This window comes from Culicoides brevitarsis, chromosome 2 (assembly GCF_036172545.1).
Source record: "Culicoides brevitarsis isolate CSIRO-B50_1 chromosome 2, AGI_CSIRO_Cbre_v1, whole genome shotgun sequence".
Taxonomy (NCBI): domain Eukaryota; kingdom Metazoa; phylum Arthropoda; class Insecta; order Diptera; family Ceratopogonidae; genus Culicoides; species Culicoides brevitarsis.
Genome location: NC_087086.1, coordinates 35,659,020 through 35,677,107, shown reverse-complemented (window position 1 = coordinate 35,677,107; position 18,088 = coordinate 35,659,020). Strand labels below are relative to the sequence as shown.

The 18,088-nt window shown below is 30.2% G+C and overlaps 4 protein-coding genes across 5 annotated transcripts; 2 read left to right on the top strand and 2 right to left on the bottom strand.

The window, feature by feature from the left end:
- The first annotated feature begins 2,041 nt into the window (after positions 1 to 2,041).
- LOC134831108 (protein shisa-5) lies at positions 2,042 to 2,960 on the top strand. The gene is made up of 4 exons (XM_063844759.1): positions 2,042 to 2,347; positions 2,408 to 2,564; positions 2,625 to 2,672; positions 2,731 to 2,960. Exons 1-4 carry the CDS (start codon positions 2,239 to 2,241, stop codon positions 2,840 to 2,842), a joined length of 426 nt encoding a protein of 141 aa, XP_063700829.1. The 5' UTR covers positions 2,042 to 2,238; the 3' UTR covers positions 2,843 to 2,960.
- LOC134831107 (probable peroxisomal acyl-coenzyme A oxidase 1) lies at positions 2,951 to 7,436 on the bottom strand. Its single transcript, XM_063844758.1, has 7 exons — positions 7,120 to 7,436; positions 6,744 to 6,903; positions 6,138 to 6,675; positions 4,255 to 4,522; positions 4,002 to 4,189; positions 3,469 to 3,942; positions 2,951 to 3,413 (listed from the first exon to the last, which is right to left on the bottom strand). The coding sequence occupies exons 1-7, from the start codon at positions 7,265 to 7,267 to the stop codon at positions 3,153 to 3,155; spliced, it is 2,037 nt and encodes a 678-aa protein (XP_063700828.1). The 5' UTR covers positions 7,268 to 7,436; the 3' UTR covers positions 2,951 to 3,152.
- A 2,814-nt stretch (positions 7,437 to 10,250) lies between these two features.
- LOC134830004 (uncharacterized) lies at positions 10,251 to 14,861 on the top strand. Of its 2 annotated transcripts, XM_063843336.1 has the most exons (10): positions 10,251 to 10,389; positions 10,518 to 10,614; positions 10,703 to 10,834; positions 10,897 to 11,090; positions 11,255 to 11,635; positions 11,732 to 11,976; positions 12,796 to 12,988; positions 13,263 to 13,529; positions 13,779 to 13,928; positions 13,989 to 14,861. In XM_063843336.1, the coding sequence occupies exons 1-10, from the start codon at positions 10,310 to 10,312 to the stop codon at positions 14,191 to 14,193; spliced, it is 1,944 nt and encodes a 647-aa protein (XP_063699406.1). In that variant the 5' UTR covers positions 10,251 to 10,309; the 3' UTR covers positions 14,194 to 14,861. The 2 variants fall into 2 exon arrangements, with proteins under 2 accessions (XP_063699406.1, XP_063699407.1); XM_063843337.1 differs by lacking the exon at positions 13,263 to 13,529.
- Positions 14,862 to 14,885: 24 nt separating this feature from the next.
- LOC134830005 (multifunctional methyltransferase subunit TRM112-like protein) lies at positions 14,886 to 15,536 on the bottom strand. The gene is made up of 3 exons (XM_063843338.1): positions 15,368 to 15,536; positions 15,200 to 15,301; positions 14,886 to 15,142 (listed from the first exon to the last, which is right to left on the bottom strand). The coding sequence occupies exons 1-3, from the start codon at positions 15,443 to 15,445 to the stop codon at positions 14,948 to 14,950; spliced, it is 375 nt and encodes a 124-aa protein (XP_063699408.1). The 5' UTR covers positions 15,446 to 15,536; the 3' UTR covers positions 14,886 to 14,947.
- Positions 15,537 to 18,088: the final 2,552 nt, after the last annotated feature.

Below are 18,088 nucleotides of genomic sequence, written 5' to 3'. Positions count from 1 at the left end.
ATATTTTTCTTTCTTTGTGAATGAATTATTATCATTCAATAAGTAAATATATATAAATATAAATAAAAAAAATTATTGTCGATAGAGAAAAAAACACAATTAAAATAAAATTACAAAAAAATGAAACAAATTCTTCTAAAATCTGCTGGTAAGTTAAAAAAAAGAATATATAAAATTTTAAAACGAAATTATTGAAAAAAAAAATAAATAATTAAATAAATAAAAGAAACAAAAATTGAGCAACAGTCAGGGGCTAAAAAACAAAAAAAAAATATTTATAATAGAGAACAAAGTGTACATAAGAAAACTACCTCTGAATGAATTTTGTAACTAAAAAAAAAGAAATAATGAATAAAAAAATAAATTTGTTAAAAATAAAAACAATTGCTTGGATAAATTGAATTTTGAAGTTTTTTTTAAATATTTTATTTTATTATTTATTTTTTTTTTGCAATTTTTATTGATATTTTTCGAAAAATTATTTAAATTATTTCTTTAACCTTTTTAAATATTTTTAAAAATTTTTTTTAAAAATTAAAAAAAAAGCAAAAAAAAAGGTAAATTTAATTATTCAATTTTTACAATTTTTTATTATTTAAAAAAAAGTTAAAAATTTTCAATTTAAATTATTTTAAATATTTTTTTTTAATATTTCGATAGAAAAAAAACATTTACACCTAAAGTCTTAAAAGCAAAAAAGTTCAATTAAACTATTTTTTTTAAATTAAGAATATTAAAAATGAAAAATGTGGAAAAGGTAAATTTAAATATTTATTTTTTTAAAAAAAATTGTTTTTTGAATTTTTTTAAAATTTTCAATTAAAATATTTCAATAGAAAAATAATTTATAAAGTCTCAATAGGAAAAAAAGAGAAAAATCATTTTTTTAAAATTCTTTTCTACCGAAATTCGTGAATGTCAATTTAAAAAATGACCGTTAAAAATTCAATTTTTTAAAATTAATTTTAACAATAACATTTTTTTATATTTTTTTAGAACATTTTAAATTTTTTTTTATAAAGTTTAATTTTTACTCTTTTTTTAATTTAGGAGAAAAAATAATTTTTAATATTTTTCTTGATCCAAAAATGATTTCGCTGTAAATTTAATATCTTTATAATTGGGTTTTGCAAAGATAGGAGCTTCAGATTCGTCTTTTCTAAAAATAAATTTAATAAAAAATATTAAAATTTATTAAAAATTCAAAAAAATTTCAGTAATTACTCTTTTTTCTCTTCAACTTCTCCTTTTTCAGCCAAAACTTCTTCAGGTTTCGTCATAATTTGAACTTCTCGTTCCCCTTCACGTTGTACAAAATCATCAGAAGTACCAGAAATGTCCTTTTTCACGATTTTCTTGAACGCTTCCTCGATATCTTTCTTATTTGGCTTGATAAAAGCTGATCCAATTGTCGCCGGAAGTCTTTTTGGCACATCATCTTCGTCTTCTTCCTCTTCAGGGATAGCGGAAGGAGGTCTTACTTTAATTTCCTTTTCAATTTTTGGCTTTTGAGGTATTTCTTCTTCTTCTTTTTGCACCAAAATGTCGGAATAATCCCATCTTTGAAAGAAAAATTGATAAAAAATAACGATTTAAGTTAAATTTCAATAAAATCTTACAACATTGTACTTCGATTCCCTGCTGAAGGACGTCTTTCTCCAACTTCTTTGTTCCGCAAAGTCGTTCCATAATCCAAACTTGGCTTCTTTTCACGTATTTGCACTTCCGGATCAAGAGGCGAGGCTGGAGGTTGCGGAACTATCAATGTTTCTTCTGAAAAAAATTAAAAATTTAATAAAAAATCATTAAAAATCGAAAAAATTCTTTACCTTCTTCATGTTTGTCGGCTCCCGTGATGAGCCAATAGACTATCAAACATGGCGAACATAAAATTTTTCCAAGAGCTTTACAAAATCTGCCCGAATCCGACATTTTTCAGTCCTTTAAGAACAAAATCCGGTCCGTTATCTTCTGCATTTCCGTCTGAATCACGATTTGCGCCCCTGTTGAAATGTCATGCGAGCTGTCAAACGCGAAAAATAAGAGAAGATAAACAAAACAAACGCTTGGATTAAAGATTTTTTCCCTTGTTTACCTTGAAAGGCTGTGACTCAGACATTAAAATTCCTTCGAAAAACGAGGAAAAATGCATTAAAGCCCTGCACGACGTGAAATTCGAACAAAAAAGGACCAAAAAAGTTCACCGGCGACAGTGAAAGGATTGAATTTCGACACAAAATGGGATTTGTGAAGTATATTGCGTACGCAATTGCTATCTTTATCTTCATTTCCTTGTGCAGTATTTGTTTCAAAAGACGTAAAAGGAGCTCGGGAGTCATTTTTACGAGTAAAAATCCCAAATTTCCTCGAAAAATCCAAAAATTTATGAATTTTTAATTATTTTTAGCTGTTCAAGCAGTTCCTGTGCAGAATCAGACTGTAGCAGTAGCTCCCGGAACCACATACGTCGCTCATCAAGCACCTTATCCAACGCAGGCACCTCCGATAGTCGCTACTGTAGTCGCTCCGAGTCAATCTATGCCTCCAATGGGGATGCCACAACCGTAAAAATCAATTTTTTCTTGATTTTTATTCAAAAATTTCATAAATTTTTAATTTTTTAGCTATCATGGGGTTCCTCAAGGTCCTCCTCAGATGCAAATGCCGATGCCGTAAGTGAATTTTTATCTTTTTCATCCAAAATTATTAATTTTTAATTTTTTTTGACAGATACGGACAACCTGCAGTTACTCAATTCGCTTCTCCGCCCCCTTATGACCAAGTCGTGAGAGAACCTTACCAACAACAGAGCCCTTATAACCCTAATTACGCTGGAAATTAATTAAATGACGCTTTTTTTGTACCAGAAAATTGAATTTTTTGTCGCGTGTAAGATAATTTATTGAAAAAAAAGTTAATTTTGTGACCTGTTAACGTTCGAGATTAAAAAGACAAGTAAAAATAAGTAAAAATTGTCTATTTTTATTAAAATTTTACCCATTCACCGATTTTTTTGCATTGATAATGTCAATGAAGCACGTCCAACGTGCCTTATTTTAACGCTAATCACAGAATATTGCCCCGTTCCCCCCTAAAATTGGCTTAAAAATATTTTTTTCGTGTAAAGTACATGTAAAAATTTCGTTAATTCCTCAAAGATTTGACTTCATGAACGGTTTTAGATACAAATGGAATGATTTGTTGACAGGTTCTTGGTTCATCGGGCTTTTTTGGGCCTCTTCGAAGAGTTTTTCGTAGACATTTCCGTCGTAAACGCCCAGCGCGGAGCCCAGAACTTTATCGGGGATGTCGAAACCATCGACGATGCTCACGGCATTGGGTCGAATCTTTGCCAGCAAGTTCTCCAATGTCGTTTGAAGGTTGTTGATATCCGTTTCCGTGATGGTTGTGTACTAAAAATAATTTTTTTGTTAAATTTTTCATAAAAAATTGTTAAAAAAAACTCACTCTTTGTAAATCAGCGAGCGATTTAATGCACGTATCAACGGCAAATAGCTCAATTATGTGTTTCAGCACGTCCCCGAGTGCGGGAGAGACATCGCGACATGCTTGATTGATCATCACATAGCTCGATTGCACCAAAAATGCGCGACAATGGGCATCTGCGGTCGATGCGAGTTCAATTGAACATTTATTCGCTGCCTCTTCCTGCGTCAAACCACGCGATTTCCAAACCTCGACTTTGCCGAAGACGTTTTTGAGTTTTCCCGCAGCAATTCCCTGCAACGCGGCGATCATTCCGGCGAAACTTTGATCCCATTTCACTTTTTGTCCGTTATTTTTGACGGCGTGTTCGAGATAAGCGACTGTTGGTACAAGTGCACGCCCATTTAGGGCCTCGCTCCACATTTTAACCAAATAACGGGCGGTTTGCAGCAATAAAACGGTGTTTTCGCCTTCATATGTGCTCGCAGCTGTCACCTAAGTCAATAAAAAAAAAATAATTTTTGTTACAAAATTAGATTTTTAATGTAACAAACCATCGCATATGTCGCTGGAAAGCCCGAACAATGCAAGTACCCGTGCCCGCCGCATGCCAAACGACACGCCTCGACGTATTTTGCGGTATCTGCGGTGCAAACAGCCTTCAAACAACACGCAATCGCATGAAGTTCCGGCAAACGATCTAGATTTCCGCCCTCCAATTCGTGCGTTACTTGATTGTACACTACAAAAAATTTAGAAAAATTAATTTTTTTGTTAAAATTTTTTAAAAGTTTTCAATTTACTTACAATCCCATAGATAATCTGAGGCAACTTTGAATGCCATGACGCTCGCTAAAGGTACGAAAAGTTTATTTTGTTGCGTGACATGGTCGATAATTTGAATTTCGGGCTCTTTGGGGTTGATTTGACTCTGACGACGAACGCAGGAATAGCGAATTGCGATAGTTACTGCCTTCGAAAGGTATGAAGCCATGTCGCGGATGATGACGACACGCACAAACATCATTGTTCCGTAGGTCAGGACGGAGGCTTTTGGTTTGATGAATTCACCATCCTGAAATTAAAAAGAAAATTTGTTAAAAATTTATCGAAAATTAAAATTTTTGAAGGAAAAATATGAAAATATTTAATTTTTTTTTAGAAATGTTCATAAAAAATTGTTAAAATTCTTCATTTTAAGTCTAAAAAAATTTTGAAATATTAAAAAAAAAATAAAATAAAAAATTCTTTTAAAAAATAAACTTTTTATGCGAATTAATGGCAAATAAAATTAAATATTTTTAATAATTTTAAAATTAATTTTAATAATTATTTAAAAACCTTTTTTTCAAAAAAAATTAAAAAAAAAAAAAAAAATTGAAATACTTTTTCATACAAAATGACAAATATTCAATAAATTTTTGACCGATGATCAATATTTTCGTTGTTTTTAAAGTATCTTCATTGATAATTTCTTATTTAAAATTGATTTCAGAGCAATTCAACTAAAAAATTGAAAAATAATTTTTCACAAAAAAAATTTGAAAAAAATTTTGAAAACATCAGTTCACTGATTTTTGAAAAAATATTTTTAGAGAAGGAAATTCTTTATAATATATCATTTCCAATGCAAAAAGCAAAAAAAAATAATTTTTTTTTGAAAATTTCTTGTAAAATCATGCAAATATGCCAAAAAACGGTCATTTTTGATTTTTTAACTTTTTTTTTAAATATTTTTTTTGAAATTTAAAAAGTTTTAAAAAAATTTAATTTAATTTTTTAAAAAATTTTTAAATTAATTTTAATAAATTATTTTAAAATAATTTTATTAAAAAAAGTTTAATAAAAAAATAAAAAAAATCTTTTTAAAAATTTTAAATAAAAATGTGTATTTGATCAAAATTATTTTAAATTTTTACATGAAATCATTGTTTGAAATTTAAAAATTCTTAAAATAAAAAAAATTAATTTAATTTTTGAAAATTTAGACAACAAATTCAACCAAAAATTATTTTTTAAGGTCAAAAGTTTAAATATTTTTTAAATAAAAAATAATTTAAATAAAAAATTATTTAAAAAAAAAAAATTTTTTATAATAAATTATTTTTTATATTTAATTAATTATTAAAATTATTTTTAATTATTATTTATATTATTTTTGATTTTTTATTAATTATTTTTTTTTTTTGATTTGAAATAAATTTTTAAAAAAATATATTTCTTGAGATCCGTGAACTTCAAAAAATAAAAAAATCAAAAATCATTTAGTCCAAAAATAAAACATTTAAAAAAACATTAATGGAAAATTTCATTAAAATAGACAAAATTAGGAATTTCCTGCGCAAAAAGATAATTCTCGATTAAAATTATCTAAAAAAAAAAATCAATTTTTGCTGAGTAAACATGAGTTCAAAATGTCGCCGAATTACATCAGATTCAAATTTTTTCCATCAGACTCTGAAATCATTCCTCCTTATCGGTGCGTCACGCAAGTGTTCGATCGCTTTTGACGTGATAAGAGCTTAATATCATAAAATTGACCTGATTTGTCTTTGAACTAAGCAAAAAAATCGTTTTGCGCCGAAGATTAACTTCGTTTCTTATCACCAAATTGTTTAAAAATTGTTTACAACTCGAGACATCGAGTGCCAAAGTCTTTTCGAGATTAAAATTTATCGTTCGTAACTCACCTCGGTAATTTTGGCGTTCTTCATGAGCATCTGTTCGCGTGGTATCCGCACATTTTTGAACCCCAAATAGCCGTTATTGACGGTATTGAAGCCCAATTTTGCTCCAATTTCGCCAATTTGGATGCCGGGCAGCGGCATGTGCGTTTCCTCGTCGCGCAGCTGCACAATAAAGGGATGAATTCCGTGACATTTTCCTTTGCTCCACAGCTGGGCGATGACAATGCAATAATTTGCGGTATGTCCCAAGCCTCCGGGCCACCATTTGAGCGATGTGAGCGTCGGACTGTTCAAAACGAACTCTTTTGTCGCTGGATCGTACGTTGCTGTCGTTTCCAAGCCTCGAATGAAGGTTCCGTGCCCGAGTTCGGTTTGCGCATACGTTCCTACTATCTGACAAGTCCATGCTTTGCTCATCCATTCGGCTTGTTGCATCGTTGTTCCGTGTCCCATGAGTGCCGGAAGGAACATGACATAATGAACACTCAACGGATTTCCTTCTTCGATGAGACCGGAGCCAAGAAGACCTCCCAAAAGAGCCCTAAAACGAGAAAAAATGACAAAAAATCGTTAAATAGGTCACAAATGTGGGTCAAGATCGCTATTTACATGTAATTGTCAACACCATCTTTGCCTTGATCTTGCAACTCTTTGATTTTTCTGCAAATAACGACAGCTTTTCTCACACTTTCTTCGTATTTTTCGGTATGTGACTTGAAATAATACGGCACTTTGTCATTCAACTCCGGATCATTCAAGAAAAATTGTTCTAAAACGAGAAAAAAATTATTAAACGTGCCTTTTTATTATAATTTCAGCACTTAGGGCACTTGTTACACTCATCTTACATCATGTACGTGCCGTGCAGTTTATCTAACGTAACATGAGAGTGCAAAGTTCGGTCCATACTTTACAAAAAAACAAGTTTTCTTCAAGGATGATTGCAAGATGAACGTAAAAATCGAAATTTTTTGCCAAAATTTACCTCTTTCGCGTTTCTCCTTGAGCTTTTGAGCGCCATTATTCCACCAACAGGCCATTTCCTCAACGTCGAAAGTGCACTTTTTCCGTTCCTTGGCGATATCGGGATTCACCTTCTTCGCCATGGTATTAATTTTGTCAACATTAAACATTTTTCGATGCAATTTCGTGATTTGTTGCCTAAACAAAGCAACAATTCAAAGCAGAAAGTAATTTCACTTGTTCGTTCGTACGTAACAACTCCTTCTATAATTTCTTTGTAACTGACCAATTATTCGACGGAGCATTGAAATACACGTCTCGTCTCGTCTCGCTCGTATTTACGTCTTGTCGTCCCGTTCAATCGCGATACGAGAAATTTGTTATTGCTTTGGTCCCTGCGAACGAGATTTTGGAGTCAAATCTGATTCTCGTATGTGTTTCTATACAAATAAAGAGAAAAATAATTCGCTTTTTTTACTAATTTTTCAAAAATAAATTAGATAAATTTTAGATTTTTTAATAAAATTTTATAGAAATGAAAATTATTGCAATTTTTCAATACAATTTATTAAATTTTACTTTTATTTTGTCGCCTAAAACGATTAAATTGGATTTTCATATAAGTTTAACTCTGAATCCGAAGTGAACTTTTTACAGGGTAACGAAAATGCGCCCCCTATATTTATCATTTTTATTCGTCTCAAGGGTTTTCAACTTCAAGCTCGATTTTTGATTAAATCTCGAACTTGAGCAAATTCAATTTTTCAGCAGTTTTGAGTTATGAAATGATTAAAAATGATAAATTAGAGCCCCTCTGATAAATTTTTATCCATTTGGAGCAAGATTTGACAAAAATTGCTTTGACACAGTTTTTGACACAGTTTTTTTTGCTCTTGATTTAGTTTTCAAATCAAAACTGTGTCAAAGAAAAAATTTTTTTCAGTTTCAATTTTTTAGCAGTTTTGAGTTAAAAAATGATTAAAAATGATAAATTAGAGCCCCTCTGATAAATTTTTATCCATTTGGAGCAAGATTTGACAAAAATTGCTTTGACACAGTTTTTTTTGCCCTTGATTTAGTTTTCAAATCAAAACTATGTTTTTTTTTCAGTTTCAATTTTTTGGCAGTTTTGAGTTATAAAATGATTAAAAATGATAAATTAGAGCCCTCTGATAAATTTTTATCCATTTGGAGCAAGATTTGGCAAAAATTGCTTTGACACAGTTTTTGACACAGTTTTTTTTGCTCTTGATTTAGTTTTCAAAACAAAACTGTGTCAAAGAAAAAATTTTTTTTCAGTTTCAATTTTTTGGCAGTTTTGAGTTAAAAAATGATTAAAAATGATAAATTAGAGCCCTCTGACAAATTTTTATCCATTTGGAGCAAGATTTGGCAAAAATTGCTTTGACACAGTTTTTGACACAGTTTTTTTTGCTCTTGATTTAGTTTTCAAAACAAAACTGTGTCAAAGAAAATTTTTTTTTTCAGTTTCAATTTTTTGGCAGTTTTGAGTTAAAAAATGATAAATTAGAGCCCTCTGACAAATTTTTATCCATTTGGAGCAAGATTTGGCAAAAATTGCTTTGACACAGTTTTTGACACAGTTTTTTTGCTCTTGATTTAGTTTTCAAATCAAAACTATGTCAAAGGAAAAAAAATTTTTCAGTTTCAATTTTTTGGCAGTTTTGAGTTATAAAATGATTAAAAATGATAAATTAGAGCCCTCTGACAAATTTTTATCCATTTGGAGCAAGATTTGGCAAAAATTGCTTTGACACAGTTTTTTTTGCTCTTGATTTAGTTTTCAAATCAAAACTATGTCAAAGGAAAAAATTTTTTTTCAGTTTCAATTTTTTGGCAGTTTTGAGTTATAAAATGATTAAAAATGATAAATTAGAGCCCCTCTGATAAATTTTTATCCATTTGGAGCAAGATTTGACAAAAATTGCTTTGACACAGTTTTTTTTGCTCTTGATTTAGTTTTCAAAAAAAACTGTGTCAAAGAAAAAAGTTTTTTTCAGTTTCAATTTTTTGGCAGTTTTGAGTTATAAAATGATTAAAAATGATAAATTAGAGCCCCTCTGATAAATTTTTATCCATTTGGAGCAAGATTTGACAAAAATTGCTTTGACACAGTTTTTTTTGCTCTTGATTTAGTTTTCAAATCAAAACTATGTCAAAGGAAAAAATTTTTTTTCAGTTTCAATTTTTTGGCAGTTTTGAGTTAAAAAATGATTAAAAATGATAAATTAGAGCCCTCTGACAAATTTTTATCCATTTGGAGCAAGATTTGGCAAAAATTGCTTTGACACAGTTTTTGACACAGTTTTTTTTGCTCTTGATTTAGTTTTCAAATCAAAACTATGTCAAAGGAAAAAAAATTTTTCAGTTTCAATTTTTTGGCAGTTTTGAGTTATAAAATGATTAAAAATGATAAATTAGAGCCCCTCTGATAAATTTTTATCCATTTGGAGCAAGATTTGACAAAAATTGCTTTGACACAGTTTTTGACACAGTTTTTTTTGCTCTTGATTTAGTTTTCAAATCAAAACTATGTCAAAGGAAAAAATTTTTTTTCAGTTTCAATTTTTTGGCAGTTTTGAGTTATAAAATGATTAAAAATGATAAATTAGAGCCCCTCTGATAAATTTTTATTCATTTGGAGCAAGATTTGGCAAAAATTGCTTTGACACAGTTTTTGACACAGTTTTTTTTGCTCTTGATTTAGTTTTCAAAACAAAACTGTGTCAAAGAAAAAATTTTTTTTCAGTTTCAATTTTTTGGCAGTTTTGAGTTATAAAATGATTAAAAATGATAAATTAGAGCCCCTCTGATAAATTTTTATCCATTTGGAGCAAGATTTGACAAAAATTGCTTTGACACAGTTTTTTTTGCTCTTGATTTAGTTTTCAAATCAAAACTATGTCAAAGGAAAAAATTTTTTTTCAGTTTCAATTTTTTGGCAGTTTTGAGTTATAAAATGATTAAAAATGATAAATTAGAGCCCCTCTGATACATTTTTATCATAAGCTCGAAACTCGAGCTTTCACAAATTTTTCACCGAACCTCGAGACTCGAGCTTCGAACAACCCAAGTACTTACAATCTCCAATTTTGATGTTTTGTTATTGTTAACGGGATGAAACTAGGCTTTTGGACATGCGCAGGCGTTAACGTTCGCTGAAATTCCAAATATAAAATTCTGTGCAAAAAATGGATGGGATGCAGCAACTTGATCAAACTCCCCTTCCGCCAAATTGGGAGTGCAGATTTGACTCCAGAACCGGAAGATAGTAAGTAACTTACCCATAAATCTCAAAAACATCGAATTTCCTCCCCTCCCGAGGTTGATTCCTTGCAAAAACGGACCTCAAGGATGTTTTTGTCGAATGGCGTCCTTGATGATGTAATTTCTTTGCAGTTATTTCGTGAATCTTTTCACAAAATCAACGACTTGGGATGATCCACGAGCGAGATTCAGAACTGCTCAGATCTCCTCCGAGAGTATTCCGTTACAGGTGAGCGATTTTCGAGCCCTTAAGTTGAAAAAAAATGTTCAAATCCTGTTTTGTTTTTGTTTTTGTGTCTCTCTAACCATGAATTTAGCCAATGCATGCGAGCCCGTATCATGTTTATCCCACGAGTAATTATCCGGCCCAAACCGCTTTTCAAAACCCTCCATCTGGTGTGCCAAGTGTCAATAACAGTCCACAGTTTAATTTAAAGCGACAGCAGCTCGTAAGTTGAAAATACGAAAATTTTTTGATTTTTCATTAAAAAATTTGATTTTTTGTTTTTAGGAAATGTCTCCGATCATTCGTTCAACCCCGCATACGCCTCGCAGCCAACATCGGAGTGTCGCGCCACGCAAAAGCATCCAAGAAACGTCTTTTTCGAGTCAAGTTGCCGAAACGGACACGGAAGCGGTTGTCTCGAAAATCAATACGATGTTCCCTACTGTGCCAGAAACCCATATTCGGTCGTTGTTGAAGAAGTAAGTCACTGATTTTTTAACTTTTTTGCACTTTTTCTCTCCTTTTCTCACACAACTAATCACTTTTTCTGTAAAAAATTTCCTTCATGCACTCACTAACTACTAACAAACTGCTTTGCGTGCCTTTTTTTGTCACTTTGCCAACACGCCGCACCCCACAAAAGATATCACAATCGTGAAGCTGTCGTCATTTCCGCCTTGCAAGTCGAAAAACATCCCATTACGACGCCCGGTCCTTACACTCCGCCGCCAATTCGTAATTTTCACACGGCAGCGACAGCAGCAACTTGCGTCTCGGCATTCCAAAAGACGCCGCCATCCGTTCATCGAGGCTCGTCAGCGGTTGGGATCAATTACAGTCACTTTGATTCGCGAAATGCGTCGCCCGTGACGAGACCAGCGAGTGTTGCGAGTAATGCGCCGACCGTTTGCATGTCGATGGTTGAGAAACACGGCGGCGGAGGCATAAGTTGTGGTTCGCCGCGGTTCGAGGGAGGCTTTCGGATGTCGCCGAAGCCGCATTCGTCGCCAAAGATGAAGTTGAGGTGATGATTGCTTTTGTAGTTTGTAGCTTTTTGCTTTTTTTGGGATTTTTAAAAAAATTTTTGAATTTTTTAATGATTTTTTGAATTTTTTTGTAGATATGTCAAAGGATTGTTCCCAAAAGCGGAGGAAACTATAATTTTGGATGTCTTGGCGAATGTTGACAATAACGTGCAAAAAGCTTCCGAACGACTTGTTACGATGGGATACCAAAAGAAGGATGTTGTCGCAGCGAATAAGGCAGCGCTGAAGAAAAAAGAGGTTGAACAGCAGGAACGAGAGGAGAAATTGCTTCTTACGCCGAAGCCTGTTCGCGTCAAAACTATCGAAGAAAAACGAAAAAGTAAGTTTTTTTAAATATTTAAAAAAATTAATTAATTAATTTTTAAATTAAAAATAAAATAAATTAAATTAATAAAAAATATTTTGAAAAATTTAATTTTTTATTTTAAATTTTCTAAAAATTATTTTATTAAAATAAAATTATAAACTATAAAGTAAATAAAAATTTTGATTTTTTTAATAATTTTTTAATAAATTTTTAAAATTATAATTTATTTTGAAAAATCGCGAAAAATTTATTTATTTATTTATTAATTAATTTTTCTTTAATTAAATATTATGAAAAAAATTAGCTTTTTAAAAAATATCCTGAAAAATGATTAAAATTATTTTTAAAATAAATAATTTAAAAAATTCTAAAAATTATTTTATTAAAATAAAATTATATAATTTTAAAATAAATTTATCATTTTTTTTATGAGCTAATTATAATTTTTTTTAAAATTTTTTAAATTAATTTTAAACTAATCTTTAAAAAATATTATAAAAAACAATATAAAAATGGTAAAAATTATTTAAAATTAAAAAAAAATCTAAATTAAAACAATAAAAAATAATTTAAACGAAATCTCAAAAAAAAAAATAATTTATTTTAATATTTAACCTTTAAAGAAATTTAAAATCGAATAATTAAAAATTTTTTCAAACAAATATTTTTTAAAATAAATTAATTTAAAATTAAATTGAACAAAATTCTTTAATTTTGTTTTTAATAATTTTTATTTTTTTTTAAATTTTATTCTTAAAAATTTTCTATTAAAAATATTAAAATTAAAAAAAAATCTAATTTTTAATTAAATTTTTTATTTATTTTTTTCAGTTCGTCAAAAACTTCAAACGCAATTCCCCGACATTCCCGAACGAGTTGTTCTCATGGCCCTCGAAAGCGTCGAATACTCCGAAGAACGTGCAATCCAAATCCTCAACATTGTCATGCAAGAAGACAATCCCAAAACTTCGTCTACTGAAAAAATCAAACAAGAATCCGAAGTCGAAAATAACGAACCATTGAGGTAAAAATCATTTTTAAAATTTTCCCACAAAAAAAAAATTTTTGTACCACAAATCTCATGTTGCAATCATCGTGCACTTTTTGCACCTATGACAAAATGCAGATTTTTTTACCACGAAATTTATCTCAAAATTTGCATGCACCTCCATTTAAAAAAAAAATATTTTTCAAAATTTTCCTTTTTTTTCTTAATTTTTGGTCCGTTTCCGTCTGAAACCCACTTTTTCCTCATTCATCATTCAAAAAAAAAAAAAAATCATTTTCCAAAAAAAAAGTTCAAGTTCAAGTTCCGTCGCAACGAAAACCACTCCGAGCCAAGCAGCAACAACAAGCAACATGCGAAAAACGGAAAGTTGTGCAACGACCGCCTTGCTTTCCGGCGAATCACGCTCCTCATCGCACTACGGGATGCTGGAAACGATGGAAGAATTGCCTTCGTCGTCGCCGTCGTACGAGGATTTCCTCACGTCATCGTTGGAAACGTCGCCCGAGGAGAAAAATGCGAAAGCGCGTTTCCCGAAAACGCAACTTTATCACCTCAAGTATGATTTTTTGCCACATTTTTCATCATTTTCTGTGTGATTTGTCGTTTGTGTGATGACTTTTTAACACTTTTCGTTTGGGATTGGCATTTTTTTGGCTTTCCTCATCAAATAATTAGATAGAAATCTGTCATTTTATCATTAGATTCTCTTAGAAATCGCATTTTTAGACGTTTTTCTGATCATTTTAGAGTAGATTTTTACAATTTCATGAATTTTTCACTAAAAAAATTAAATTTTTCCATTTAGAGCGCAATCAAAAGTCCCTGAAAAGGATGTCACCGATCACAAAACCGAAGCAACTTCCTTGGATGAGCCTTTGAAGAAGATCCATATTAGTCCTTATGCCGCCGGACCTAATCCTGATTTACGAAATGGGCCTAATGATGAACTTTTGCTGTAAAAAATTTTAATTTTTCCCTTAAAAAATGTAAAAATTTTAATTTTTTTTCATTTTAGCTCGGATTACATGACCTGGAATGGCGCCAATCCCGATTTGAGTAACGGATCAAAGTCCCAAGCACGCGGTCCTGACAAGAATCTCCTCTCGGAACGTACTTATGTGGCACGTGGCAGCAAGAAGGAGCTCTGGAAGGGTCCCTCATCGTTGGCAAAGGGCAGTATGTACGCCCAATTAAGTCGTCCCGATGTTGTTTGTAACTGATTTGACGATTTTTCGTCACATACAATCAATTAACGTTAATTTAAATTATTTTTTAAGATTTTTTTGAATCTCTTACAACCAAAAAAGAACAAACCAGTGCAATCATTTACATATTTTTAGCTTTTTAGGCTTTTTAAAAGCATTTTTTATTGAATTTAATTCATTTTTTACCTAAAATAATTCAATTTTTGAATTTTTTTGGTCGTTATTTGACCTTACATAATCATTAAAATTAGAAAATTTTTGCGTGAATAGATTTAAGTCCATTTTCTCATATAGAAAAATGTTCTGTAGTTGAAGTTTCTCGTATTTGTGGCGTAATTTTTGAAATTTTTTGCTGAAAAAATGTATTTTTCTGAATCTCTTCGACCGACATGACACTCACGAGTACAATATTTTACACACAATTCAAGCCAAAAACCGAAAAAAATATTTTAACGAAGAATTTATTTTTAATTAAAGTCGTACTTGACACTGAAACAATAAAAAAATAAAAAAAAAACTGATAAACTATGTCTAACTAATCGAATAAAAAATGTAGAAAATTAGATGAAAAATGTTCGATGTCGAAAATTCAGTCAATTGATGTGATTGTTGAGGAAGGTCTTAATAAAAAAATCCTTTTCTCTAAAAAAAAACTCAATAATAAAAAAAATAATTAAAGTTACTTTTTCGGAAATAAAAAAAATTAATTAAAAAAAATATTTTTTTTTATTTTTAGGCGTTAAACTTAAAAAAATGCGGCAAAAATTCTTTAAACTTCATGTTCGTTCAGTAACATGTTCGGAATTCCATCGGAAATGGGGAAAAGTCTGCCGGTTTCGGGACATTCGAGATTTCCTTTGACGATGTCGATCTCCAAGAGCACATGATGGACATTTTTGAGGAAATCTTGGTCTTTGCACACGTTTTCGTCAATGGATTGGGGGAGGTTTTCACTGCAATTTACCTAAAAAATTAAAAATTTTTGAGTTCATGAGGAATTTTTGAAGAAAAATTGATTTACAGTTTGAGCTGCTGCATAAATCGCGGGCCATTCTAACCGTGGGAGGGTTTTTGTGATGAACTCGGGATTGAATTCGGCTTGAACTTCTTTCTTTTCTTCGACCTACGATGGAAATTAGGAGAAATTTCATGAAAATCCTTGAAAAAAATTAATGCGGTAAAGGCTTACGTGCAGTTTTAATGGATATCCAACTTTAACACCGCGAATGCATTTCGACGTCAAGAAGTTGTAAGTTAAGAGTTTCATTTTGAGTTGATTTTATGCGGATTTGCAGTTAAAATGTAACGAAATTTGAGAATTTTTAAGTTCCAATGTGGATTTTTGTTTACCTTGTTAATTTTTGAGACGAATGAAAATGATAAATGTCAATCCTGTGAAAAAAGTTCAACCCTGAAATGGATTTGAATTGAGAACGGTAAATTTTAACCACGTGGTTTACTTCAATTTTATAATTAAATGAAGAATTTTTTATAAAAAGCTGAAATTTTGTAAAAATTAATTAAATAGACATTTAAATTTTCTTAATTTTTTAAAATTTTAAGAATATTTTTTATAAAAGTTTCATGAAACTTAAAAATTTAATTTTTTTTCATCGTAAAATAATTTTTTTATAAACAAAGGTTGTAAAAAAATTATCTTTAGGTATATGCTTAAAAAATTTAAAAAAAATATTTTTTTTTTATTTTTAATTTTTTTTAAGTCTTCTAATTTTTCTTAAAATTAAATTTTATTAAAAATTAAATTAAAAATTTATTAAATATTAAAAATTCTTCTCTCGATAAATTTTTTAAAATTTTTATTGCCAAATAGCTGCAAAAAAATCACCTTTAACTCTTTCAACCGACGAACTTCAATAACTTTAAAACAACTTTTCTCGGTACAACGACAAAAATAACAACAAAAACAGTTCTACATGAAAAACTTTACACACATTTGTGAACATTTTTTTCATAAAATATCTCGTCCTGTCATATCAACATAACATGTACCGAGATAAAAATACATATGAATACATAAAACAAGAGAGAGAAAAAATTACAGGATAAAATATTGTGAATAATTAATACACCTCTGCCTCCGCTATCGTCCCTCACATCATTCAGATCTTTTTGACGCGTTATTTCGAAAGATGGATTAAAAAATTTTAAATATTGACTGTTAATGTGTCTGTCTGTTGAATTTTTTTGTTGATTTATTGAATTTTTAATTGAAAAATAAATAATTTTAAATTTTTGGGTGCTAAATTAATACCCCGAGGACTTAAATTAACACTTTTAAATATAATTTTTTATATTTTGATATGATATTTTAACACTTTAAGACGTAAAAATAATTCTTCAGAACAAATTTTATTTAAAAAAAATTAATATGATCTCTTGTATGAGTACAAATATCATATGAAAAGCTTTTTTACTTCCAAAAGTGTTAAAATAATCCTTTTGAGAGAGTAAAATTATCATCTTGAAGATTTTTTTTAATACTCAAAAAAGAAAAATTTTATTTTCAAAAGTTGTTAAAATAGCATCTGAAGAAGAAAAATAACTCTCGATACAAATTTTACATCTAAAGGTGTTAAATTAACATCTTTAAATTACAAAATATTCCCCTGAGGTCCTAAATTTTTTGAAAAATTATTTTTATTTCTCATTAAAGGATTAAATTTAACACCTTGAGACGTAAAAACTTTTCTAAGTATTACTTTTTACGTCAAAAGGTGTTAATTTAATCCCTTTTGGAAGTAAAAATAACCTCAAAAGGACTCTTTTCATATCTCAAATGTTAATTTTTGTCCCTTGAGTCATTATTTTAATACCTGAACAACTCAAATTTGTTCTTCAGGTGTTAAAATAACCCTCAAGGAACAAAAATTAACATCACATGAGGCGCTTTTTACTCGTACATGGGATTATTTTAACACCTTGAAACTCAAAAATGTTTAAAGAATCATTTTTGACGTTTCAAAGTGTTAAAATAATCCCATGTAAAATTTAAATTATGTTAAAAGATGTTAATTTAATACCTTTGAAGTGTTAATTTACACCCCAAAGGTCTTAAATTAACATCTTTTTCAACCCAAACCTCTAAAACTGTAATTTTCATGTCCAAAAACCGCCTTTTATCTTTCATCCTTAAACTTTCAAAGACAAAATTTCTGTTTTTGTCAGAAATCACATTCAAATTGATGTGAACGTCAGACAAGATGAAGGCAAACACACACATCTGCAAATGATTGCAACATTTTTCCTCTTATTTTTATAAAAATCTGTCTTTTCCGCCTTTTTTCTTCTTCGTCATCCCTTTCTTCTTAACTTCGCTACGTCGTCGTAGGCAAATGGAGATGAAGTGACTTGCACAAAACACACATATTTACATAAAAATTTGCATGCATTTTTTAAATGTTGTCTGATAAATGTTTGTGTTCCCCGCACTCACGTCTCCGCTGTGGAACGAACGAAAAAAAGTAATAAGACTTATCATTTCACATTTAATGCATTCCATTCCAGCAAAACGCCACACATTTTTCACATATGTTATGTGTTCGTTCGGTTGGCATGTCAGACTTTCGTAGCCAGAGGAATAATTTTTAAACGTTCGTACGACGACGCACGAGAAAAAAAAAGTGGAAAAGTGCAAAAGGCTCTTTAGAAATTGCTGCGAGGCAATGCTTTTCTCTCGTGTGCAGCATCAGAAGTAAAACTTTGTTGTTGTTGTTGTTTTCTGATTATTATTTGTACATATTTTCAGTCTGCGCATGTCACGCAAGTCGTGTGCGAATTCCATGTAATTGCTTTTCCAATTTAAAAAAAAAATTGTTGTACACTTTTATTCATTCATGTTCGGGCCGAGCCTCACTCTCATGCTTTTTCCATGCGTTGCATCGCCTCACAC